The following is a 27,203-nucleotide window of genomic DNA, read 5'->3' on the forward strand; positions in this document are numbered from 1 at the left end:
TGGCTTTCATTATTGTTTATCAAACTGTCAGTTTTAACTAATAACTTTGAAAAAGAAAATCCGTTTTAATTTAAAAGCTCAGGTCCTCATCCAACTTTGTTGATTGCATAATACAATCAAAGATTGAATTAGGCCGTGACCCTACGTAGCAGCTGTGCCATAAATATCGCACGGTATCTATTTATTGCCCAGTGTGTTTCGTGCATGCGGTCCTAGTCGGCCGACATATAGATAGGTCAATGTCTTGGACTGGATTACCGTCCCGATATTTCATTACTTATAAGATCGTTGACGTAAGCTCAGGAAAGTACATCGCACTTTTTGTAAAAATTTTGAATGACGCCATTTTTTTTTTATGAAATTAAGGTCTTAAACAAAAATATTAAGTATATTTATTAACGATTCAACCAGAGTGACCAGACATGTGAAATTTCTAACTCGTAGGATAAATTTATATTTTGGTCATCCGAAATTTCTTGGCGCCAGAAAAGTCACGTAATTGCTTGGCTATATAATATCGGCATTCATTATAGATGACGGAAGAGTTAATATTAAAGTATAAAATGCGGTAGGGCTGTATCAAGGAGACGACAAAAATATCTCCCTAGAGCGTCAAGGCATTATGTCATTTAGAGAAGAGAACAAACCGAATCTCGTCTTTATTAGACGTGAATGCAAGTGACTTTTAAAACATGCAAAACCTTTTATTAGTAAACTCATGACTGGTGTAGTATTAAAAATCAAAATTATAATAGTATTATTGAAGAAAATTTGTTACAAGTATTCCACTATTATATATATATGTACATCAATTTATGTTATGAGTACTGTGTATGTAACTATAAATATTGTTATTAAAGAAAACTGATGGAATGGTGATTGCGAAAAATATGTCAAATTATCAGTGAATAAAATAAATACATGTGTCTATTAATTAAAATTAAATTATAAAAAGCGGATGTAAACGTAAATTAAAAGGTGCTAAGAGAGCTGAATGTTTTAGATCTTCGCCTCACGTTTCTGAACGCTTAACACATATGTCATTAAAAATATCATTAGTTTAATTGCCATATACACTTTCATAAAATATTATATTTAAGAGAGTGATGTTAATTTGTAATCAATTATTTTAAATTCAATTTAATCTGATAAAGATTAATAATATATTTTTTCAAGTACACAAACAATTTTAGAAAATTCAATGAAAAGCTTTTGGAGTAATAATGCGATCAGCTTCTACTAAGTATAGCTCTGAAATGAACTCACTTAACAGTAATAGTATTACTAGAGCAGATGCTTCGGTGTTCATACATAACAATAAATCTAGATTAATCGTTAGTGTATCACGAATACTTAGAGTACAGATAATTTTAGAATAAATTTTAAACAGTCTGTTGTGAGGAATGTCAGTTCATTTATATATTAAGGTGAAATTAGAGACAATAATTTTCGATTTGTGCTAAAATCAATGACAAAAACATATATATATATATTATCACGACGTTTAATTTGCAACGAAAGATTTAACCTGTACTGCAATAACTATATATATATATATGTATGTACGTACTACTTCATAGTAACTTTACGTATCTCATACTAAAAGAAACTGTGCTACATAATCAAATCCATCAAACAGCTTTTATTCCGTCCATAAATCGTGTGTAATGCTGGTTTTACATTGAATTGTAATGAGCGGAATTGAAAACCAGTCACGCGTTACGATCAATAAAATAGTGTAACGTTTTAGTTTTGTAAAATGTCTACAAAGTATATGATATAAATGAAAAAATTATATAGATATAAAGCGATAAGCTCACGAAATGAATAATAAATAAACAACAATAAATGTATTGAAAAGTATCAGTAAACCTCGTCAATATGAAATGCTTTTAGCATCAACGGAATTTAAGAATTGGAACATTTTCGTAATGTCGTTTGTGTGAGTCAGAGCAGTGAGGAATGGCGGTATTGAAAATGATTACGCTCTGATCGACAAGACATGTTGATGGGTCGCGAGCGATGGCTTGAATCATCACTGACTGAGAAAAGCATGACATATGTTCGTGTCACTAATGAAAATTTAATAAATTGTACACTCAAAAAATTTGATCACAATTAGATTGATACGATTATGACTTGACACTTTAAAATATAAATAATTTCAAAGTTCAAATGAACTCGAATAACACGGATGGGATGGACCATCGTTAAAATTTAAATAGACATACTATCCAAGGGAATGACCGGTCGAAAGTCAGTGTAAAAATTCCGTACAGCAGTACTGAAAACGGGAAGAACCCGGGAGGCATGCCAAGAACACTTGCCGGTCTAAATGCGGAGGACACGTCACTTATTCGCTGTCACGCAGCGGCAAAACTGGCCGGCGTCGCCGCTATCATAATTGCTGTAGTATTTATAAATTTCATTGTTATGTCAAGTCAATAACGTCTTAAAATATAATATTACAGAGTCCGAGAACATTGAACATGGCTCATCTTAAGTAAAAGCTTATCTAGGCTGTAAAATATATTTCTAACTATGTTTAATATTAGTAACATAAATTTAAAATTTTAATCAGAATATTCTGGTTATTTTGTAGGTAATGTAATTTTTACTGCGCTTTATCTATTTATAACCTATTTAAAATTACTGTCATTAGGAATATTGTATATACATATTTTATAAATACAGACAGACATATAATACATATTGAGAACAGGCCCGAACGACACGTAATAGCGTTTTAATGTGAGCAACAACCAACCAAACTGGTCAACACAAGCATAAAAAAACATTTTATGTCTCATTTTGCGTCTGTGTATTTTTGTTACAGATTTCGAGATACTTATTATCTGTTGTTTAAAATTGGTTGTGATTTAGAAGATGCGAATTTTATCGTAAAGGGGCAAATAAACAAGGCCGTAATAACTGCTATTAGCTGGGCGTCGTTCTCTCTAATTTGCGTCAGCTTAATCGTTTAGAAAATTTATTCTACTGTGATAAGTCATAAGGACATGCGATTTAATCTTTAGTATGGTAACACCGAAATCTAATTTGCTAATTCATTAATATGATTAAAGCATATTTATAATAAATAATTATGAATATAACAAGTAGCTACAAAATATCACTCCGGACAGATCTATTAGGAAAGGGTAACATCAAAAGCCCAAGAGACCTCATTTTAAATGTCAGCTTTACAAAGAAAATACAATATTTACAACTAATGGGCGTTCAATGCCTTTCAGTTATGAGAAAATAATCGTTTTTAATAAATAACACGCCGCGTTAGTTGGATTAATTATTTCCGTTTCTTGCAGGGAACCTAACAGTTGTTATAAATTAGTTTTAATAAGTGGGTAATTATTTATTTATAAGGAATAATAAATATATTCTTGATGCATAGAGTTTGTGTAAGTTGATGGTGTTTTTAACGTTTAGATTTATCCATGATATATTTATATTGTTAGAGGTGAAACGAACTTGGCGTGTGCTGAATCAGAATAGGCAATTATGGATCAGCATATTGCTTTGATTGTCGGCATGGAAACTGTACTGATATACTATTCATGAGAGCTGATTCAATTACAACAGATTGTATAGACATTAACCGGAACGATCAAAGGTCAAAGGTAACGTAGGGAGCTACGAATACGCAGTCTACGGATCGTAGCACTAATGACATACCAAATACAGAATGCTTCCAGTACGTGTGTTTGTCCGAAACGATATTTGCTTTACGTGGAATATTTTTTGTTATTTATATACATAGAAAAGTTTGAAGGAGCTTAAATTAAGGAGTGCGTGTTGAGGCTTTAATAGGAATTGGTTTTATGTCGTTCATATATAACTTTGGTTAGGTAAATTTCGGTAATTATTATTAGTATAAAATTTTCGTTGCCTAAAATAATTCATGAAACTTTTTATTTTTAATATAATATTCAGTTTCATTTTTTCACTGTTACGTGCATGCAGACGTTTATCTTTGGTTATTCGCCAACTTCACGAAATGCGATAAGCTTTTTAAAAAATATGAATTTATTTGACATTTGATACTGTATATGCTTACCAGTTTTTAAATATTTACTTGTCGTGTTATATATATGTGTGTGTGTGTAGAAAATATTATTATTGAATATTATCAATTATGTAACACTGAAGAGGTCATAGAATATAAATGGAAAATAAATTTATAAAATCGAGGAAAACAGAATACTGTATGAAAACAAGCACAGATTAAATAAATTTAAACAAGTTATTTTTTTTAATTTTTATACTGAAGTTTAACTTATAATATAAAGATCAATAGTGTACAAAATAACAGGCTTTGTTAAATAAAATCTGATAATAGTTTCTTTAGCCAGATTATAAATTGTGGTGATGTAAGCAATAAAACTTCTAGATTTATATTTTTATTATAAGCTACTTCATATAAGACATTTAGGCAGTAATTTTTTTATATAGGATTATAACCCTTAATAATCCGCTTAAATTTTATCAATATTATTTAATTCAATTTACATTTATATTAAAAACTTTCAATTCATTATCTAAGTAAATATTTATTTGATTAAATAATGATAGTGAAATAATATCGACTGATGCTGTAATTAATAAATTACCGCATCCATCGTTTAGCCGCTTGAGGTTGGTCGGGAAAATTACTCGTATTTATATGGTTGTACAAAAATTGTAATGTTTAAAGAAAGGTTAAGTTTAAGAAGGTTGTAAGGTTAAATGTATTTTTTTATAATTTTAAATAAAGTTGAAATTATATTAGTATATTTTACTAATCAGATGCTTCTACAGCCACGTCACGCTAACTCCATATCAAATGTATTCGACACTATACCTAAGTATGTGGTGACGATTACATCGAAACGTATCGTAAATAATAAAAGTAATTTGCAACTTTGTATGATAAGGATATCAGACGAAAACACTTCTACTTTGTTTATGAATAATATATTATCCTTATCCACTTCACGAAATAACATAGTGAATAAAAATAGCTTATTTAGTAGACATACACCCAAAATAAATAAAGACTCAAAGTAGAGTAAGTCGCAAAATAAAGTAGGTAATATTGTAATAGGGGGGGTAGTTTAGTGACGTAGATTGAAGACAGCCTCCGTATTGATCTGTAAGGCACAGGCGTGAAGGCGCCGTCGGTAGTAAATAAACGAGTAGTCAGAAAGCTAACCGACTTACGAAGAACAGCTGTTACGTAACACTCGGCCTTTGAGAGCTTTTAACTTGATATAAGTTACAACTCATACGACTATTTGGGTAACATTCACGTGTAAAATAGAAGACTTACGATTATCAGTTTAAGATTCTATACACAGATATATAGTTATTTGGAAATCCTTTAATACTTTTTATGTCTCAAAGAACATGTTCATTGTAAGCTGGTCAATTGTAAATATAACCTTAACATATATTCCACTTCATTCAGATCAGTTCCATAGTTCATAGATTTTAAAGATCCAAAAGCGATTAATTATATAATAAGGCTTTTAAGTTGTGAAACTTGTACGTGATTCTTTCAAATTCAAGGTAAAGAAATGTATAGACTATAGGAAAGAAAATCATTGGAAGTTTAAAGTAGAACTTTAAAATCCAGTGTCCAGTTTTACGGAAGGAGAAAGCACGATGTCACGAGTCCGAGATACATTATTAATTATTTAGGATTACATCATTCCGAACGAGTCATGAAATATTCTATGTATAAAGAATTAAAGTCAATTGGTATTCTTTTACGCTTTACAATTACACGTAACTGTATATAACAAGAAGGAAAACAACAAATTTTCATATATATTAGGTTTGCGCAAGTGACTATTCACAAACAGACAGGGTGACGTCTCAGCCTTAATGGACCCGGAGTATCAACGGAGCGTACCGAGTACATTCGCTTCAATAAATTTGTATTTTATTGTATTTAAAAACAAAAAAAAATTATAATGCATATATTAAAAAAAATACGATTTTCATACAAACTTTTTAAACATTAAGAATGTGTTAATAAGGTTTGCTATACTATTTATTGCAAGAAATATACACAAGTGACCAAGCACAGTACTGTCCATTTAGTTTTCCTGCTAAGGATACAATGTTAGTAGTATAGCAAATGACTAACATGAACGATTTGTATAATTTGTCAACACATTACACCGCCATCGTAAAAGTTGGTTATTTCATCGGACGTCGTAGATTCTAAAGTGTACATGTAAAAGATTTAAAAAGTATGCTTAAATAAGATAGAATTCAAAAAGGAAAAAGTTCTCAATACGACTCTATGTACCCTTTTTTATTTATTTTTTATTCTCCTGTGTTGTCCCTATTGTTACTGACTAAGGTGATGAAAAGATATTCTAGAAATCAAATGACACATAATAATTAAGTACTATGGTGCACTTTTTAGAGGGAATATAATATGAGGAAAAAGTCGGGCAACAGCTAGTATAGTATATAAAAAGCAATTCATTGTTTCCACCGTTGCTGTAATTAACACATTTTCAGCCACCCTTAAATGTCTCGCTGGCAATTTAGTTGCGAAAACAAAAAGCTCTTTGTCCAAGAGCGGAAATAATAGACTGCTATTTCATGTAACATTTTTGTCACACCATACATTTACGTAAACAATGACATACAGGAAATAAAACTAAACATATTTTCCATAGAGCTTCATGTTTTATCGACAAATTCTGAAGCTTTTAATTGATTTTTTAAACAAAAGCAGAATATCTTTCTTATATTTGTGAAAGTCGATCGTCTTCAAATAGCAGGGTGTAACATGTCTCTCAATCGTGAAGTCTAAGAGTTAGATAAGAACTAGTCTAGACCTCTCGACTTTTTAATAAACAATCTCTTAAGAGATATTTCTTTCAAGTTCTTTTCATCTTGTCACTTAACATCCAATTTAAAACTGCTCTTCAACGTCAGTTTCGTAGAATTTCAAAACGGTTTTGCAGTTTCTTATAGCTTTACACGAACCATTTGTCTTTCTTTATATTGAAAATGTAAAATAACTAATGTTTTTAAAGTAAATTTTAAAGTTTAAAGTGCTCGACATAAGGTAAAAGTCCAACAACGCCGCTGTCGCAGACTAAAAATATTAAATATTCAGTTTGACCCTGGAGTTACTTCTTAAAGCAATCATCGTCTTGAATAACCTCATTTAATATATAATACTTTGAGTTTAAACTGCAAGATGTTTCGCATTTTTAAAGTATATTTGAACAGATATATGAATTTAAAACATTATGTTGGATTTATATAAATGAGCATGCGTCACTAATTTCAGGCTGGTAACGCATCTGCAATCCCTCTTATGTTGTGGATATCTATCGCGATTGTTAACATTTACCGCTGGCCGTTAGCTCGTATGCCATTTATCTGGCATTTAATTTTTTTGATATAAACAAAGGTTTAGTCTAAAATAACTAGTTTGCAATAAATTTTTGTATAATTTGATCAATATTACGCTTTCCACAGGTCAGTAATATATGTTAATAAGTTATATTAATGTGTAATGTGTAACTGTTTTGTTTAGGATGTGTTTTCTAAATATGTCCAACAATTTGTATTAATAAATAAATCTCTAAATATACTTCCGTATTTATGATATTAATTTTGTTTATTGGAATAATGCCCAACTGTGAGAGCCGTATCAACATCTTGTAAACAAAAACGATCTCACTTTAGACATAACAATAAATGCATACATCTTTAATTATATATGCGAGGATATTTGTAGCAATATTATATAATAGGTGAACCTTTTTATATAGGAGCACAAACAAAACTAATGAAGAGTGTTGGTTGATTCAGACATCGAAGCTTCTTACTCTTCTTATTCTTTGATGAAAAAATATCGAAACAATTTATCGACTTAAAAGACTAGTTAGCACCGCAGCGTTAAAATAGCTTTAATATCAAAAACGGAAGTAGTCTTTCTAAAAAACAATCCACCGAGGCAATACGTATTTAGAATAGAATAGAATAAACACTATTGATGATCGCATCATGTGATTTGATTTTTTATCAGGGCAGCCACAGCGATGATTGAAGGCATCAAACATCCCGCTGTGTAAACAAACTGTCCCAATTTATTTCTTTCACTTTCATCACTTAACAGCTATCCAGTAGAGGATCCCGTATTATAACTAGGTGAATATTCAATATCTGTGTGACTTAGTGCAACACGTGTTATTAGATTAAGTCGATCAGAGGGCTTGATATAGGGCGCGCCGATCTCATAATCGATCACCTCCACCCACTCCTCGCCGTGTCCCGACAAACATTGAACCGTTATTTGTTCACCATTGGGCTCTTGATTTGTCCTGTGTAATGCTTCTGTTTTACGTGCCTCCGATGACATAACTTGTTGACCTTCATAAATTAGATTTAGACTTTTTAAAGCCAAAAATAATACCAGTTACCTTATAATAAAAAGATGGTGTAATAATATACAAGAATAATTTTGTTATTGTTTATATTGTAAGTTGCTACCTGTACTAATTTGTTAAAAAAACAACTTTAAAATTTCCATTAAACCTGGTATATTGTTGTATTATCCACTTTCTCATATTTTTATGACATACGGAATAGTGATAATCAAGGAAGGTATTTTGATTTCGTAAATTTTGCTCTCGAGTTTTAAATTTCAATCCTACGTTTTAATTTAGGTCTTACGCAAAGTTTAAGTAATTTTTATTTCCAATTTAACCTGGGTTGTCTTTAAAAGAGAAAAAAAATATACACAGATAGAAACATATAAAAATGTTTACACTCAGAAATATTTTTATAGTAAAAGTGATTTATATTTCTTAAAGTTCTTTCATGCTTTTTTCAGAGCGATCAGCGATAAGAGGCAAATGGGGAGGCAGAGGATGGCAAGATGAGCTAGCGGTATGGGGGGCGAGGGGGCGGGCCGCGGCGCCGCGCGCTGGCAAGTGGGCGACTCGCCCCCGCGCGCGCCCATGGGCTTTGCGGCGCCCGCGCAGGATGCGCCACTCGACCGCGGCCTCACACCGGCGCCGGCGCCCGCGCAGCCAGCCACGGCCGCCGCGCTGCAAAGAGCACACTCTAGGTTACAACACATCAGATATACTGTAAAGCATACATTTATTGTGGTCGAGTAATCAGCGAATGCCTGCAAATTTCTTTTTTAAAATTTGACCACTATTGTAGAATATTATAACTACATAAGCATCACTTATATTATGGACTATGTTGATTCATTAGTAACATAACAAGAAAACAGACTAAAAATTGGACAGCCAAATACATAAATTAAGAGTCAATATTATGTAATTAATTCTAAATGAGAAAAAGTAATCTTTAAAACGTAAAATCAATAAAGAGAAAACATAATTTGTTTTACGGGTCTGATGGCTTATCTTATATATTTTAGCATCTGATTTCTAGAAGTCATGGCTAACATAATTATAATTTATAACATAAAATTAGTGAAGCTGGTGATCCAATATTAAAACATACTTTCCGTAGATCGATGTCATCTTTACCTCCCGAGCCGTTTATGATGCTTCGGGCGAAAGCTCTCAGTAAGCGGGTGATCATTAATGTTGGTGGTGTCCGTCATGAAGTTTTGTGGCGAACCCTCGAGCGTCTTCCTCACACTCGTCTCGGAAGACTTCGAGACTGCAACACGCACGAGGCTATAACCGAACTCTGCGATGATTACTCCTTGCAGGATAATGAGTACTTCTTTGACAGGTGCGTCTGTAACTAACTCTGTATTCAGTTTAAATTCATATTATCTTAATATTTTATGAATTGTTTTAATGTCACTGCTTTTTCTGCATTGTTCATCGTTATCATTTATCGCCAATTGATAAAAGTGTTATTCAATTCAATAAAACTGCCTCTTTGGCATAATTTTCAGACATCCGAAGAGTTTTAGTTCAATTCTAAACTTTTACCGAACTGGCAAGTTACATTTAGTGGATGAGATGTGCGTGTTGGCGTTTAGTGATGACCTCGAGTACTGGGGCGTGGATGAACTGTATCTGGAGTCGTGCTGCCAGCACAAGTACCACCAGCGCAAGGAACATGTTCACGAGGAGATGCGAAAAGAAGCTGAAAGCTTGCGACAGAGAGAAGAAGAGGAATTCGGACAGGGCACTTGTGCCCAATACCAGAAGTGGCTGTGGGATCTACTTGAAAAACCTACAACGAGTATCGCTGCTCGGGTAATGTATTACATCATATTGAACTGTGTCAATTATTAAAATTTATATTATCATCTTAGCAAGCTGCCAAGGAATTATAATAGAGTTATCAAAGGTATCATGAATTTGCCTATTATCTAAATATCTCTCATAATTTATATGAAAGTAAGTAGAATCAGACGCTTTTGTACATTGTGAGCTATAACACAAAAACAACAATTAAATGACACTTCTTTTAATAAAACTACGATAAAAAACCAATTCAGAGATAAAACAAAATCACACATATATTTTAAGCACGATATTACGATTGTATTATAATGAATACAACAGTGGATTTGGAGATGATTGAAGGACTTTGTATTTACATGTATTTTGTTTTTATGAATTAGCTGTTACTTATAAAAATACTCTTCGGTTTCAAAGATGGGCATGAAATGTTTATGTGGTGCATGAATAACATCTAATATATGTATAAGTATTTCTGTTGTTGGACCTGTGGTGTTGTGTTCCGATGTTGTATAGTGATCGGTGCTTTGTTGATGCCTGTTGTTCTAGCCTTAGCTAATTCTTTGACAACTCCTTATCAATAGTTTCTGCTTTTCCGCAACAACAGTCGAGTAAGTATGACGTGACGTGATAAAACTTTTATGTGTAATTTTAAGTTGTTAATATACATCTACCTCCGTTTCCATAAATCCTGGCGTGAATATAAAATTAATTTATGAACGCTTGAAACGATTATTGCAATTGGAAAACGACTAACAACTTATTATTGTTTGTGTACTAAACTTGTAATTAATTATTATTGTAATTATATTATTTAAAAAAAACGTAACAATTATTAACAAAGGTTTTGTTGAAAAAAAAGTTCAAATTGTTTGAAAAATAAAATATATTATCAATTGGATGTTATCAAGGAAGTAATAAGAATTAAAAACATTGTCTGGGTTTGGAAAATTTGATAATTTTGAAAAAAAGTACACCTTTTGCAATGAAAACTTCTTCGAGATATTCGGGTATTGCTATGAATGAGAATCCAGTTAATACCTACATATTTACCACAATTTCTGTCTTAACATATCATCTGAGACTTTTATTTATTGAATTTTTATATTTTACGTCAGCACGTATATTGCATACTATTAAGAAATTTTTATTTGCCTGTGTAACTTACTTCTGTATTAAAAATATTTTTTATTCTTAACCTTATAGCATAACCTTTTACTTTGATATTTTCTTTTACATCTTTATATATATGTATGTACATATATATATATATATATTTCAAGAAGGTTATACAAATATCTTTATATCATATACACATCAGGAATACAGCTGTCTTCTTAATCGTCATGTGCTGTAGTTACTTTTTCTTTATGTAATCTTAGTTGATTTATTTTTGTATATTTTAAATGTGTAACCATTGTAACTAATGTCATAGGGGCACAATGTGCCATGTTATATCTTTTTACATATATTCTTAATGTTCACAGCAGCGTGGATAGTTCTCAGAGAGTTTAAAAAAACAAAGCTTAATTGTTGTCGCAAAACTTGCAAATATGGGATGGGCTTACGCGATGTGACCAGCCGCCGCCGGCGTTGCTCATAGGCCTTCGTGTGAGCCGGCACGGGACGGAGCTTGCGCCCTGCGGACGCCCGTGCGCAGTGTGCGGCCCGAGCCCGCGCCGGCTCCCATCACGGCCGAGCCTCGCTTCACCGGCGTCTCACTACCCCTGCACCCTGAATCCATTTCTTCCTCCCTCCCCCTGAAACCCACCAGCGCTTCCGCTTCGTCGTACTGATCTTACTAACCGAGCGACGCAGACGTATGGACGGACGCGCGTTCTAACGTGAACGCTCTTCCGTTCATCAATTACATGTAATTTTCTTATCTACACTTCGACCACACAACACTACTTACATTTTATCGACACCAATAGATGTTATTTTTACACCAAAATTTACGCAATAATATTAAGGCCGTTACTTTTGCAGCTAGCTCAATCAGTTTATAAACAAATCTGTATATATTAACAACCTACTTTACTTACAAATTTATTCATACATACCTATTACATTGCTCAAATTTATAATGTCAACCTAACCATTGTAAATACAAATATATCATAAATACATATGTATAGACACTTGCATAATTGATGAAGGTACACGTTATACTTTACTGTCCAAACTATCTACTATTCTCCCAATACTTACAAGACCTAGTATATCTGTGCGACAGTACGGTGGCGGGGAGCGCAAGTCGCTCACTCAGTACATGCTTGCAGGTGATCGCAGTTATTTCGATCCTCTTCATCGTGCTGTCCACAATAGGGCTCACTCTGAACACCATTCCGCAAATGCAAATGTACGACGAGAAGGGCACACCCATGGACAACCCGCAGCTGGCCATGGTTGAGGCGGTCTGCATCACGTGGTTTACCCTCGAGTACGTGTTGCGGTTTAGTGCCTCGCCGGATAAATGGAAATTCTTCAAAGGTGGACTGAACGTAATTGATTTGTTGGCTATCTTGCCATATTTCGTGTCTCTTTTTCTACTCGAAACCAATAAGAACGCGACAGATCAATTTCAAGACGTGCGTCGTGTTGTACAAATCTTTCGTATCATGCGAATATTGCGTATCCTAAAATTAGCCCGACACTCCACCGGGCTGCAATCGCTCGGCTTTACTCTCAGGAATTCGTACAAAGAACTTGGACTGCTCATGTTGTTTCTTGCGATGGGAGTGCTTATATTTTCCTCACTGGCATACTTTGCCGAAAAGGAAGAACCGGGAACTAAATTTATTTCCATTCCGGAAACGTTCTGGTGGGCCGGCATCACCATGACCACAGTCGGATACGGTGACATTTACCCCACGACCCCGTTGGGCAAGGTCATCGGCTCAGTTTGCTGTATTTGCGGCGTGTTGGTAATTGCGTTACCCATTCCCATTATCGTCAACAATTTCGCCGAGTTTTACAAGAATCAGATGCGGCGTGAAAAAGCTCTCAAGCGACGCGAGGCCCTCGAGCGTGCAAAGCGCGAGGGCTCCATAGTCTCCTTCCACCACATTAACTTGCGCGACGCCTTCGCCAAGAGCATGGACCTCATAGACGTCATAGTAGACACAGGTGAGTGTTCCAGTGTTTCGGACACGCCTTCCGCTTCTCCATGTCATGTGTCTCGTTTTCGTAACATTTACTTTTCGCACGCATGCTTTCTGTTCCAATGCTCGATCAGTGTTAATGAATGTGATGGATGTTATTTGAATGCACGGTGCATTGTTTAGCTCTCCGGACTCGCAGGCATACTCAAACTCAGAACAGTTCACGTTACATCGCAGCTACAGCTATATTCACCCGTTCGTTCCAAAGAGGTGTATCAGAATGTTTTATTCCTTGTCTTCAGGTGACAAATGCGTCCTCATAGAGGCGAGAGACGACACCAGATGAGCTACTTACTACTATCGCGCACTCGTCATACTCGACCCCTTATTATTATGTCCGTAGCTTGGGGTGGGGTTCGCGTCGCGTGTAGCTTGCGATGTGCGACGAAGACACTTTATCTAAGGTCGATTACATTGTCAGCGTAAGCCTAACGCTTCATAAAAACTAACATTCATTTACTCTGTGGACTGTACGTTGTGTGTATCCGGAGAACGCTGGATTTTTAGACTGTTCGTGTGTAAATGTGTTGTGTATTTCACGCCGCTTCATTTGTTCTGAATGTCGTTTAATCGCATGACTTTATTATATACGATACATAGGTAATGCGAACGCTTAATGAAAGTAATAGGAAGAAAATAGTGAAAGCGTTGCTACTTAAGATGGTATGTCTCTTCAGGACATAACCTGTCACAAGCGGACGCGACTAGCCTGGAAGGCGAAGCGCCGGCCACCACAGGTTGTTACAAGCAATACGAACATGCAATGGCCAATAAGATAGCGCAGGCGACTGATCCTAATCAGGTAAGTTTGTAAGGCCTCTTATCTATAAATAACGTAGTCATTTTCCACACATTACATATTATCTTGCTGCACATTAAAAGTAGATTGTGGGTATTGATTTACTATTACAAAGCTTAATATCTTATGTTATGACCAGGTTTGTATGTAATATGTAACAGACAGGTCAAATTTAAGATCATTTGTCTGAACGACTCATTCAAGTCGTATTTAAATAAGGTTATGTGTTATATTTAACAAGCAAAATCACCGCTACCATAGTTTTGTAAACTAATCAACTCGTAGTTGGCTCTTTATTAAGGCATTCACTAATACATTGAGACGTAGTTTCAGACCAGTCCTAATAAGGACCTTCGCTATTCTACAGAGGGCTTGGGCACGCCGGAGAAACGCTTGCTTATTAACCCAGAACCGACTCCAGTAAGACATTTCACCAAAAAAGCTGTAGCCCAGCTTACTATGTATAAGTAGTTATATACAAAATTCGGTTATAGAGCTTTTCTTACATAATTTTTTATATCAAAAGTTTTTATATTTTCATAATGTTCTGTATGTATACTGGTATGGCTCCAGCATACTGATTCAATCGTATATGACTTTGAGACATAAATCCACGTGACTCTTCAATCGTTCGATATGGATATCACAGGAGGGATCGTTGTTCACTAATATAACATCACAAATACTGATCATAATTAGAGTTAACAACTAATATTCTCTCTTTTTTAGGAAAAGAAGATGGCTGAAAAACAGCTTGACTTGGATCAGCTGCCTTCTGAGTTTGAATGTTGTTTTTGCACGTTCAAGGTACTAAATATTAACATAAATTGTTTATAATGCTAACGGATTTGGGTTTTGTTTCTAACATTGACGTGAACGTGTTAACCTTATTTTTAATCATATTATTTTTTCTATCAGCTTCATCCGTAAGTACATGCTTCATATTTTAATTTGTAAAAATTTTTATACCAAAATGAATTAGGAACTGGTTATAGAAGTAAATGTTACAAATTAAAGGAACCTTTTAATATTAGATTTTTTCTTGATTAGGTTACGTTAGGATAGGTTGTTAACTGTAGACAGCACGGATACAATGTAATATTTTGTTTGTTTTTATGTTCAGACGGCACTTTTATTTTATAGTTTTTGAAATCGTAAATTGTAAATAGGAATAGGGTCCGTAGGTTAGACCTTAAGAAGTGCACGTGTTGATGATATTGTTGTATCGTCTAGGGTTACAAAGAGTTCATAGACGCCGAGCAACTGATGCCCATGGCCACGTCGGATCTTCGACAACCTGTGTGCGTGGAGTTGGCCTGCTTACAACGCCACCCGGCGCCTCGTGCCTTACCAGAAGCGACACCCAACAGCCTTGACAGTCCTGGTATGTATCTCATATATTGTCCGTGTGGTGTATCCATATTTCCATCTTAACCATGTGTCCCAGTGGACGTGGACGTAGCAAAAATAAGATTGAGCCCAGTTCATTTTCACGTCTCACATGTTATATACGGTACCTCATACCTGCTTTATTATATTTGTCTTGTTTGTTTTGAATCGCTACCATTTTATACATATAATATTCAGTCCATATTACACAAGTTAAGACAACCACCACCCTATAATTTGTAGGTGTTATAAGAACGTTTTGTCACTACGTTAAAACTGTATGGTCAGCCAGCACGTACAACCTACCCCTGTGTTAAGGTCACCCCCGGTATCAAACGAGTTGGGTGTGCGACTCGACATGCGTCTATGTCTTACGTTGCAGATACATTTGCATCATGCCTTACGCACCCTTTTCCTTCAGAGGGCGACATCACGGGTGAGAACGACTCCTCAAACTTGTATGTGAATCCTTTGGATGGTAGCGGTGGTGGCGGGGGCGGGGGCGGGGAAAGGGTTTCTGCTGAATTTAACGGTGTGCGCAAGAGCGCTTCAGGGGAAGGGAGCGTATTGTGTGCGAAAGGTTCGCAGGGCGAAGTCTCGCCGCGCGGCTCGCGTGGCAGTCTGTCGGGTGTGGGATGTGGTGAGGCGTTAGTTGAGGCTTCGTTGTCGACACAACCACAGGCGGATGACTTGCCCGCCGCCACCGACGACGCCAAGCCTAAACACAGAAAAGCGCGCTTCCAACAGGTCAGTCTGCGTATATTAAATCATTTGGTACACGCAGGCCGTTGCAAGCGCGTTTCATTTTTATATGTCATTTTATCTTTGTGTGTGCATGTTTTATTTGTTATTAATGTTATGGTCGCATTATGAAGACGTGGCTTGCGTAGGGAAAAAATTGTTATATATATATAATTATCAACTTGTCTACAGCAAAACATCAAAGTTGTACATTTGAAAGGATTTTTATAAACATGATCGCTTTATCACGAGGCTTCGTTTTGCTTATATTACAATGATGGCAGCTTTTATCACATTAAAATTTAATTTTATTGCTAGGAATGGTCCGAGGAGGAAAAGAGGCCGCCGAGAGGGATAGCGACGAGAATTATCAATCATCACATTCTATTTGGTAAATGAATGTTTGAAAAATATTCAATGAGTTGCTTCGAATATTAAATGGGATGAAAATTTTAGGTAAAAATGGTAACAAGCGTGGAGGTGGCGGGTGGCCTCTAGAGAGTGACTCAAGATCCAGATCTATTCTCAAGAATAAAGAGGCTCGCGGCACCGACAGCGAACTGCTCCTGCAAGAGACTACATCTCTTGGTGCCAATGTATGCTAATCGTTCACATGTCTTATAACGCATCATATACCCTTACATGTATATATATATATATATATATATATATATATGATAATCCGATTGAAGGATTTGATCTTTTACAAATCCTGTCTGATATACAAATTAAAAGTAATTATTTTCGGAACAACCGTTAATTTTTACGATGAAATATATAAAGCATATTATAATGTTACAGGGCGACTCGGGCAGCGAGTCCTCACCCATTCGCCTCAAAGACTTCAAGGGCCAGAATCACAAAGGCGGTACCACCGACCGAAGCAACCTCGTGTCGTAATAAACTCATACTTTCAGTATGGACGCCTATACGCCTCGCGATCTGTAGCCAAGCCCGTAGTTGCGCACGCACTTTCATACATTTATTAGTGCAATAAACACAAATAATTTTAACATATCATTGGGCGATTGTGACTGCTTGTTGATAGATTCTCATTTTGTAGTTTAAGTATTGTAATATATATATATATTACATAATGTAAGAATCGTTCATTCCAAACGAAAAGTTGAAAGTACCTATTTGTTAAGTTTTTTTTACGTGCAATTATTAATTGCTAATTCTAATTTAAGCGAATATAGTTTGTACAGCATACATAGTTGATGAAAAAAAGAAGCAATTATTAAAATTAAAAATTTTGGGAAATTGTTTGTCATTGTTTTATTTTGACTGTAGTTTTTATAATTTGGGTTAGATCTGACTGCTCACTATGTTGAAATCAATGTTTTTAGTTTTAAAATTTATCCTTAGTGACAGTTTATGGTGATCTAACTTCGTTTTAACTTTTGAAATAAACTTTTTCTTTGACGAATTTTAATTCATCTATCTATCTATTGCGGAGGCCGGAATGTTGTCGCTTCCGCGTATATAAATACTTGTTCGTCATTCATCAGATTTATTCCTTTGTTTAGTCTTCCAAAGACATTGTGAGGCTATCGTGAGATCTTTACTTATAGAAAAATTAATAGCAATTTCTTTTGTAATTTTGGATAAAATAATCAGACAAATACCTGAAGAGTTTAACATCTGCCATTGCATATTTTTTGAGTTTCGCGAGGTATAATGCGACGGTTGCTATCAAAAACAATCGTGATGTTTATTCGAATGCATATTTGTATTCGTCAATGCTAAAGGCTTTCCACTTTCAAATTAGCAAAGATAATTACCTAAAGGTAATTTTGATGTTTGTGATTTTATCGACCGGGATTACCATCAACATTGGACGATTTGTTAAGGTCGGAATTGTCTAAGTCTAAACCAGCCTCAGCTGACCGTCTAAAAACATTTGATCCAGATTCGGAAAATGGACAAAGAAGGTCCAATATAAGCTGTCCAAACAGAACGAGGCAGACCGATTAATACATGCAACTTACTGCTCCAAAGATACAATATGTAAACATTTTTTGCTCACTTGTTCACTGGAGATAAGAAATGAGTACTGTATGACACATAGCTCAAAAGAAATCAATCGCAGTGCTTGTAAGTCAGGTTTTCACCTCAAAAAAGCGCTTTTGTGTCCTCAGTGGAGTATCTGGACAGACTGTTAATTCAGACCTCTACAGTGAATAATTATTCGCAATGGAAATGCATCGAGAGAAAAATGGCCAGCAGTTATTAATCGACAAGGCGTCATTCTCAACTATTAAAGCACGACAGCAATGAGCGATGCGAATCGTAGGAAGAATTCCTGAACTGAGGTGGGAGGTGCCGATTCAACCATCATATCCGTCCCATGTTGCACCTTCGGATTCCCATCTATTCCGATCGCTGAAATACTTTTAGGTAGCAAGACATTTGAATGATATGCAAAATGCCTTATTAGCTGAAACAATGCTTAATTTTTATCGATCACTGGACGAAAATTTACTAAGTAGACGGAAAAAGTTTATTGAAGGTGGCGGAGAATATAAGACATTAAAAATGTAGTGTTTTAAAAGGAATTGAGAATCGACATTACTTTTGGGTCTCTACACTAAGCCAAGGCTACAACCAAGTTAAAGAGTTGCTCCGTTTGTAGCACAAGGCTGATTATAACTTAATTTTTGTTTTACACACCCTTGAGACAAAATTATTTTTTTTATTAAAAAACAATACAAACAAAAAAATTCGTATTCAAAGGGAGAAAATATAAAAATGTGAGGTAGGAACCATTAATATTTTTTTTTTAAAACAATCACAAGCTTCCAATTTGTTTCATAGTTGTGTATTAAAAATATTTTTTTTTAATATAATGAAAGGAAAATAAAATACGAAAATAGTGGTCAACAATGATATTTATTTTTAAAGGAAAAAAATAGTTTTAAATTATAATTCAATAAATATAATAAAATTACCATCAACAATACGTACTTGCTAGTTAAATCAATTATATTTTTGCTGTCGAAAGTATTTTAACATTATCTGTTATCGGGAACAAATATCACATAAAACCAGATAATAATTTAATTATTAGTGATTTACAAAATAATTTATTTTTAACTAAAAAAAAAAAAAATTAATACTTAAATTTCAGTACATAAACAATAAATTACTTTGGTTTCTTTTTTTTAAATTAAGAATTAACTAAATGGTAGAAGCACAGGAATTTAATAATTACAATTACCTTAACGACTACAACAAGATTGTTCCTATAGTTAAGTGAACACACAGGCACCTTACTCCGAATGTCTCGACATTAAACATGGCACTATATGGCCGTTGAAACCAATGAACCCTCCACAGATTATATATTATACATACTAATGAACATTTTTGATATAGTCTTAGGAGATTTTTTTATTGAAATTAACAAAAAAATTGTGACAATACATTACATTTGTGTTGCGTTAAACCTATTTTAGCAATTTTCTCTGGAAAAAAAAAAGTATATTAATAATTAACCAATTAACCTTAAAAAAGTTGTATATGTTTCGTTTTATAGGTTAATTAAGATTTGAATAAAAATTTATACCTATACATTATCGCCAATAACGACATGAGATGTAGAGATCAAAATTGTCAAATAAATTCAAGGAGGATGAAAATTTTAAACCTTCGGCCGTACATTTAAAAAGTTTTGGATTTAACAAAGCGTGGTTTTTATAGAAATCTTAATAACTTAAACACAAAATGTAAAACAGGAATATCATATTTTTACATAATTCGTACAAAATCGGTGTAATGTCATATGGTTTCCTGGGTAAATAATCACTAAATCAAAATTTTAAATAACAATATACGAAATACAGAATCTTTTTTACAAATGTTCAGCAATAAGTTCCGATAATAAATAATAATGAGGCCATGTCGGCTGAAACTGTTTTTCACTTATCATCAGCCGATTACAAAAAAAAAAAAAACGATAAATGTTTATCGACTTATACCAATTCTCAGCATTTTGACGGCTAAAGATATGACTTTCCTACATCAAAATGGCGTCTTCGAAATACAAAATGTCGATGGCGCGAAAACACTTTTCTCGCTCCATTACACACGCGGCTCTTAACTGGATAAAATTTGTATTCGTGTATTTAAAAGAAAAAAATACAAAATTAATAACCAAATTGAAACAATATTTTATATGCCTTATCCAATAGCCTTTTCAGCGTTAAACAATGTTCAAAATGGCGAACGGTTCTATATCTTAAACATTATCGTCTGTAAAAATCACTATTCATGTAAAATTGTTAAATATTAAATTCGATTTTGTTAATGAATAAACTTTAAGCATATTATTACTAATATTATTATACAAATATTTTCACAGATGCTTTAAATAAGGTCGTTATTAATTTTTTAAGTGTATAATAGTCTGCTATTGCTTTTTTTTCGTAAAAATTTCCTCAATTCCATCACAGGTATTGTTATATGCAAACAGTGAATTTTAGATAACTCTCAATATTTATGTATTATCAGAGAATGCCATAACCGAAACATAATACAATATTCAACCACAGCACTTGCACGGTACTGCAAGTTTGTCAAACCACAGTTGTTTTTTTTTTTATATGCTACTGATAGTAAAATACACAGTAGATATGGCATCTGTGACTTAAACGATTGTCCACAATAGGTGTCATATGATTATTAGTTCTGGCAGCATGATGTATAAGGCCGTGTGTACACTAACCTGTGCCAGGCTATGGTGAGGGCGGTCAACTTACCCCACAGCCAGGGTAGAGCCCGCCCCCTCTCCATGCGGTCCGCGCCACGTACTTCACGTAATCATACAGCCCCAGGGCGCGTGGCCGCCGTTCACATAGTACACATATGTGAACCGTCTTTACATCTACCCTTTATCGAGTAGTAATATGGCAGGAATGAGTGCAGTTTGAATCTACAACATGATACTATATTCAATAAAATATTAATTACAATAAGTTATAAATATAATCAGTTTGCTCGTCCAAAAATAAACGTTATTGAAGTCAACAAAAATAAACTTATAGATAGATCTGTTTTGATAATATTCCACTGAAATATGTATAACTTAACTACCCTTAATATTTAAATTTATCACAGTTGTACATTAGTAGGTATCTCATTTAAGAGTCATAAAAAAAACAGATAACAAACAAATTACAGTCAAAGCAATATATAAAACCTCCTCAGAGTTATACCTTCTCTTTTCATAAAAAAGTATGGCTTCATTGTAGTAGTGAGTACATGCAGAAATATGGCTTTGACTCGATACTCATGAGGCGGCTGTGGTATGGGTCCTGAGAGGTGATTGATGAGTACATCCAGAAGCATCGTCGCTACCCCTGAACGACGATATGCCCGGACTACACCTAGAATTAATTCTATGTATGTATATTATGACTAACAGGATAATTAATTGGTGTTTCAAACACTAGTTTTTATTTCATAATCTATTGCCAACATATGTTTATCATTTTTTAATCATTGCAAAAGACTTCAGATCTTTGAATCATTATTTCATTAGACTAAAGTGAAGTCTTACCTAATGAAAGAATGTATGCAACGAGAGTATCCTTTGATGCAAACCATCGGGACAATATGCCGCGGTCTTCTGCGTTTAATTTAAATAAGGTTTTATCTCTGCAACTATTAAGCCAATAATCTGCGTTTTATAAACTGCTGCTAATGCAAAAAATCTCTCCGAAGAAGTTATGTCTTCATACCATGATTGTGGATATTCTATTGGAAACCAATCCCTGCAGAGACATCGGACCTGAAATAAGTAACCATCGTATTGATTAATGACAATTTAAATATTTTAAATTATTAGTATAGTGCTGAGTGTAATGTGACTCAGTAAAATATTTAGTGTTCATATTATTCATTGTAAAAATAATATTATTACCTATCATAATTGCACAATTTAGTGTGTGTTGAAAAATAACTATTTATACATTAAGAACTTTTAAAAGTGAAAATTTACAGTCAATACCTCTTCTAAGTCATCAGGGCACAAGAAACGCAATTGTACATCTTTTAAGGAACATTTCGCTTCTTTGACTTCTCAATAATTACCTGGAAGCTTCAGAGAGATACCTGCCAATAAGAATCAATTAATATTATAATACAAAGCCCCTTGCGGTGTCTGTCTCTATGTTTGTGTTAAACTAAAAACTACTGCACCGATTATCAAACAGTTATCACCACTTGATAGTGTGATTCTCGAGGAAGGTTTTAGTATATAATTTGTTTAGTTTTTGTATTTACTTGTGTGTACATTAATGATATTTGATGAAGATGTATGGAAAACATGAGCCGTCTGAGAGCTTTTAACTAAAACGCTGCCTAAAGTCTTTGAGATAAAACAAAATAATAATGGTGGAATTGTGTATCTTATATAGGTCGACAGAAAAGTCCAAGTTGGCATATGTCTACCTAAGAGATAACATAATATACACATTTTACAACTTTTAAAAATTGGCATTCCTAAAGCATTTATTGGAAAGCTATTTACATAAATACGGTATTAAGGCTTATCAAAATAAATTTCTTCGTTTTCAAGCTTATATCGGTGTCTGTAAATTACTTTTTAAATCGGGTGTACCATTTTCAAGTTATCATAATATAAGATAAATAATTCTCAAAATTAAATAGGCTATATTATATTTTTTGTAAAGAGCCCGTACGAAGCCGGGGCTGGTATCTAGTATTTTATTAATTTTATCAAAAATTTTACTTGACAATAAGCAATTTGCTATAACTATGATTTTAGAGTTGCGAAAAAAGTGTATCATTAATTAAATTATAAAGAGGGAAGAGTGATGAAACATTTGAACAATAAACGAAGGCAATCAATTCCAATAACTTCAATTAAACACTTACCAGCTGAATCCAGCCATTCGACAGTTTGGCCATTAAATCAAAATCCGAACACTCATCTCCAGGAATTTTGTTATACTTTCAATAAAATGCGGTAATAGCACTAAAATATTTGTAATACTATACAATTTTAAGATATTAAAATCACTTCATGTAGTTTTGAGTTTGACAAGTACATTGAAGTAAATACTGAAATGCCAATTGCCAATTACGATTGACAGAACTCTGTGAGGCAACAGATGACAGCTGCATAGATATTGAAAAATTACTCGCAGATTGGTTTGTCATTTATGTGTTCTGACTAAATTGTAATAAATAAAAAAGGTAAACTGCATATACTTAATATATTAATAAATATTAATTCAATAACATATGTTGTGTTATAAAGAAAACTGTTGTAAAGAACATCTTTTTTTTGAAGCGAGTTGCAAAGTACTAGGATTGAAGTAAAGTAGTATTACTACTATTTTAAATTAATAATTTTCGTTTTAATTAATGTAATCATTGTTGAAACAAATTTTTGTAACTTGTATTCCAGATAAGTTTGTTTGGCATAAATAATGAAGGGTACGAATATTTCACACCAATTAAAGTATTATAATTAATTATAATGAAGATATGATAACGAAATAAGTGAGAAGACTTCTCTCTACATTAGTAAATGTTTATAAAACTGTATTTACAGCAAAATAAAACTCAACTATGCAACGGGTAAATTAACTAATAGTTATTGTCCAATAAATATTTATTTGGCTGTCTTTTCTGTTAAAAACTTTTCATTCTATTAATGAGTGATTGAAAATTATCTTATATTAGTTTTATATTTAATATATGTATATAAAACGGTAGACAAAATTGTGTTTATAATAAAAATAATTATTAAACTTATTTTATATAGCTTAATAAGTTCGGAATATTTCTCGTCAAAAACTAATCCTCATTACATAGAACATATTGTCGTTTCTTGTCATTTTGTACTAGTGTTCATTAAATTTATAAATTGGCTAAGGTAATAAGAGTAGTATTTTAAATATAATTGAAGTTTGACTCAAAAGCGTCATGGTGTTAGGTACTTTATTTGAAATAAACCTTACGTCACGGGATAAATAACAATATGAACTCATGGGCAGTCCTGCGCTATATTACGCGTCCCGAATATACGAGTATATGATTTGTATCGTTAAGATTTATTTGTTCAAAACTATACAATATACATTTCATTTGTTTCTCAAACATTATACGTTTTAATATAAAATTTTAATGTAAAACTTATTTTAAAACTGTTTCATCTCTAATTAGAATAAATTTTCACTTCTTGGTAGACAAAAAAACCGGTAATTTTTATATTATTCTTGTCTTGATAAAAATATATTCGACCTTATCTGCAACGACTTTTAAGATATGCTTGAACAACAATAATGTTTTTAATTATTTATTTATAATATCGGGAATTCTATGTTTAATATAATATAATTATAAAGATAGTTTACAATAAACAGTTTATAGTTCATAGTATCAATAATATACATATGTACGAATATGTTACATAGCGTACTAGATATTCTATAAAAAATCTTTAAGTTTTTGTGTTTATTGTGTATTTACTACGAGCTTCTGACTAAACTACCTTATATATTTTTTATTTAAGTTAAATTTTATTTTAAATAACAACTATTTAAACTGCAATCTGTCAGTGTGCTTAAGCTTAAAAAATTTGATAATTATTTTTTTTTAAGAAAAATTATTTCGTAACATTTTAACCCATTCATAATTATAAGATTGTAAGTTTTATTCCTTATTTTTCTTAATTTTTGTACTTGAAAAGCTTAGAGGAAATAATTGGGAGGTATTTATTAAATGTGGCTTTTATGACGTTCATATAGTTATTTTCAGACTTAAGAAACGAGGTTAGATATGCAAGTAAGCTTTGACTTTGCCAATGTTAAGGATGCTGTTAGGTATAGTATACATTAATGTTCAATGCCCTCACTCCTCAGAGCATATCTGACGTAACGGTACGTAATGATTCATCTGTATTGTACACATGTTGGCACTTGTGGTACTTTCACATTGTTGGTTTTGATTTCTGAACGATGTTCGCCAGACGATGAGGTATCGCCTTACAAGTTACAGTATCTGGTAACTGGACTTACTTCACACGGACTGATGTTTTTGAAGTTTAAAATTCAATCGGAAGTCTATTGTCTTTGAATTTAAATGAAAGTTTTTGTTTATACCTATTTTTATTATGAGCACTATTTACTATTTAGAGCCATAATCATAAAATAATCCATAACTTTTTAAATGACTTATTCATTAAACTAAATACTTAAAAATTTAAACTCTTAACATTAAGAAAAGTGAACATTGTCGTTGTGCATCTAGAAAATTTTAAATTTATTTCTTACGCCGCTAAGGAAGCTATTGATGTATTTTTTAAATCTTAATAAAAATATGTAGAACAAGGACCAAAACGTTATTAAAATACTCAAAAACAAATTTTGTGCCTAATAAAAAAATCTGATTTAATCTGTACTTTTTTTTCGTTAATGGCGTTGACAGATTAACAAAGTATAGAAAAAAATTATTAAAAATCTACAAATCAGACATTAAAAAGGTCTTTGGTATTTGCGTCATTTTCGTCTTGAGTTCAAAATTATGATTGACAAGTGAAAAAAAAAACAGACATTGAGAGCATAAAATTGAGCGTGGTATCCTCCGCCCATTTAATTAACATCTCATGTTAGATGCAAAAAGTTTGTCGGTTATCGGATAGGATGTCATTCGGCTTGCATTTGTGTAACCCAAGCTGCCGCACGCGCTTACAACGGACCATTTGCACTGTATCTTAATATCGTTGATGCACCATTACGTTTTCATAACACCACCTCCCTTTGTTTTTGTTCTTAGAAGGACGAAATCCTTTATTCCGATATCATTTGTAATGTATGTATCTATTTAAATAGAGTTCGACATAGATAGTACCTGAAAATTAGGTGTAAACGATACTTAAAGTTAGTTTATTAATGGCTTTATGTCAACTTAATTACAATACGTAGGAGTCATAGCTTTGTTTATCTATTTCAAAGTCGCCTGCATATTCTAAATGAAAATCATAATAAAATAAAATTGTATACACCGACAGACAATAATTTAATCGATAATCATATCATGAATTCTCTTAATGTGAATAATTAAATAATTTACTGATGTCGGCCTCATTAGCCATCGCAAAATGTGGATAAGATACGTGAACAAGGAGGCTCTGTGAGAGCGACCCGACGGCCGGAAGACAGCCAGGGGTCGTCTTGGTGCAGTTACAAGAATTTAGCTTCGTATAAGATAATATTATATACTGACGTAAGATATATATGTATATCTTTATATCTCTAAATTAATATTCAATTATAATTCATGTTTTGTGAAAAACATTGTTACTTTATTTTAAATTTTCGAATGATATATATTTCAATAGATCAACTTTAACAATAAACAACAGATGGGGTGAAGATATATAACCTTTTGTTGGCAGTATGTTGATATAAATTATGGTTACTTAAATCTGTAGTTCTATAACTCTGTATTAAGATTAATTACATCCTTAAAATTCTTTGAATATATTGCTATAATGAAATACGTAGCTACCGAATTCAATAATCAAAGGTTAAATAATACCTTCAAATTAGTATTACAACTAATTGTTGAAAAGTAAATTAATTTTTACTTTCCAACGGTTGAAATTGTATTGATTTGGGAATCTCCCGTTATAATTGATGAAATCTCAGCAAATTTAAAATAGTGGAAGTATCGTATTTACTATATTAGCAAAGTGGTATGGCCTACGCACCCAGCATAATCTTAACGTCTTTACTCGCTCATCTTTACTCAGCACAACTTACTAGTTTAGTATCTATACGAAACAGACGAAAAGATGAAATAATCTTAATCATCCTCGTATAAATCACCACAGTGGATCAAATATAAAACAGAATTTGCTACAGG

The 27,203-nt window shown here is 33.2% G+C and overlaps 2 protein-coding genes across 8 annotated transcripts in view; one reads left to right on the forward strand and one right to left on the reverse strand.

The window, feature by feature from the left end:
- LOC116772273 (potassium voltage-gated channel protein Shab) overlaps positions 1-17,572 on the forward strand; it is a 31,342-nt gene extending 13,770 nt beyond the window's left edge. The window contains exons 2-13 of one of the 7 annotated variants that reach the window (XM_032664392.2): positions 8,864-9,100; positions 9,520-9,747; positions 9,917-10,223; positions 12,494-13,340; positions 14,053-14,177; positions 14,502-14,594; positions 14,904-14,981; positions 15,408-15,558; positions 15,946-16,310; positions 16,623-16,695; positions 16,761-16,900; positions 17,106-17,572. In XM_032664392.2, coding sequence (XP_032520283.2) covers positions 8,922-9,100; positions 9,520-9,747; positions 9,917-10,223; positions 12,494-13,340; positions 14,053-14,177; positions 14,502-14,594; positions 14,904-14,981; positions 15,408-15,558; positions 15,946-16,310; positions 16,623-16,695; positions 16,761-16,900; positions 17,106-17,204 — 2,685 coding nt within the window. In that variant the 5' untranslated portion in view covers positions 8,864-8,921 and the 3' untranslated portion in view covers positions 17,205-17,572. Of the gene's footprint in view, positions 1-8,863; positions 9,101-9,519; positions 9,748-9,916; positions 10,224-12,493; positions 13,341-14,052; positions 14,178-14,501; positions 14,595-14,903; positions 14,982-15,407; positions 15,559-15,945; positions 16,311-16,622; positions 16,696-16,760; positions 16,902-17,105 lie in introns of those variants that run through there. The other 6 variants (XM_032664389.2, XM_061522142.1, XM_061522138.1 and 3 more) reach the window with 6 other exon arrangements.
- Positions 17,573-19,177: 1,605 nt separating this feature from the next.
- On the reverse strand, positions 19,178-23,396 carry LOC116772687 (N-alpha-acetyltransferase 60). Its single transcript, XM_032664951.2, is given in 12 exon segments — positions 19,178-21,079; positions 21,082-21,132; positions 21,135-21,179; positions 21,182-21,237; positions 21,521-21,554; positions 21,557-21,691; positions 21,865-21,948; positions 21,951-22,095; positions 22,315-22,373; positions 22,376-22,405; positions 22,408-22,418; positions 23,205-23,396. Coding segments are annotated over 12 exon segments (759 nt in total). The 5' UTR covers positions 23,222-23,396; the 3' UTR covers positions 19,178-20,987.
- Between the last annotated feature and the right edge of the window lie 3,807 nt (positions 23,397-27,203).

This window comes from Danaus plexippus, chromosome 12 (assembly GCF_018135715.1).
Source record: "Danaus plexippus chromosome 12, MEX_DaPlex, whole genome shotgun sequence".
In the NCBI taxonomy this organism is placed as follows: domain Eukaryota; kingdom Metazoa; phylum Arthropoda; class Insecta; order Lepidoptera; family Nymphalidae; genus Danaus; species Danaus plexippus.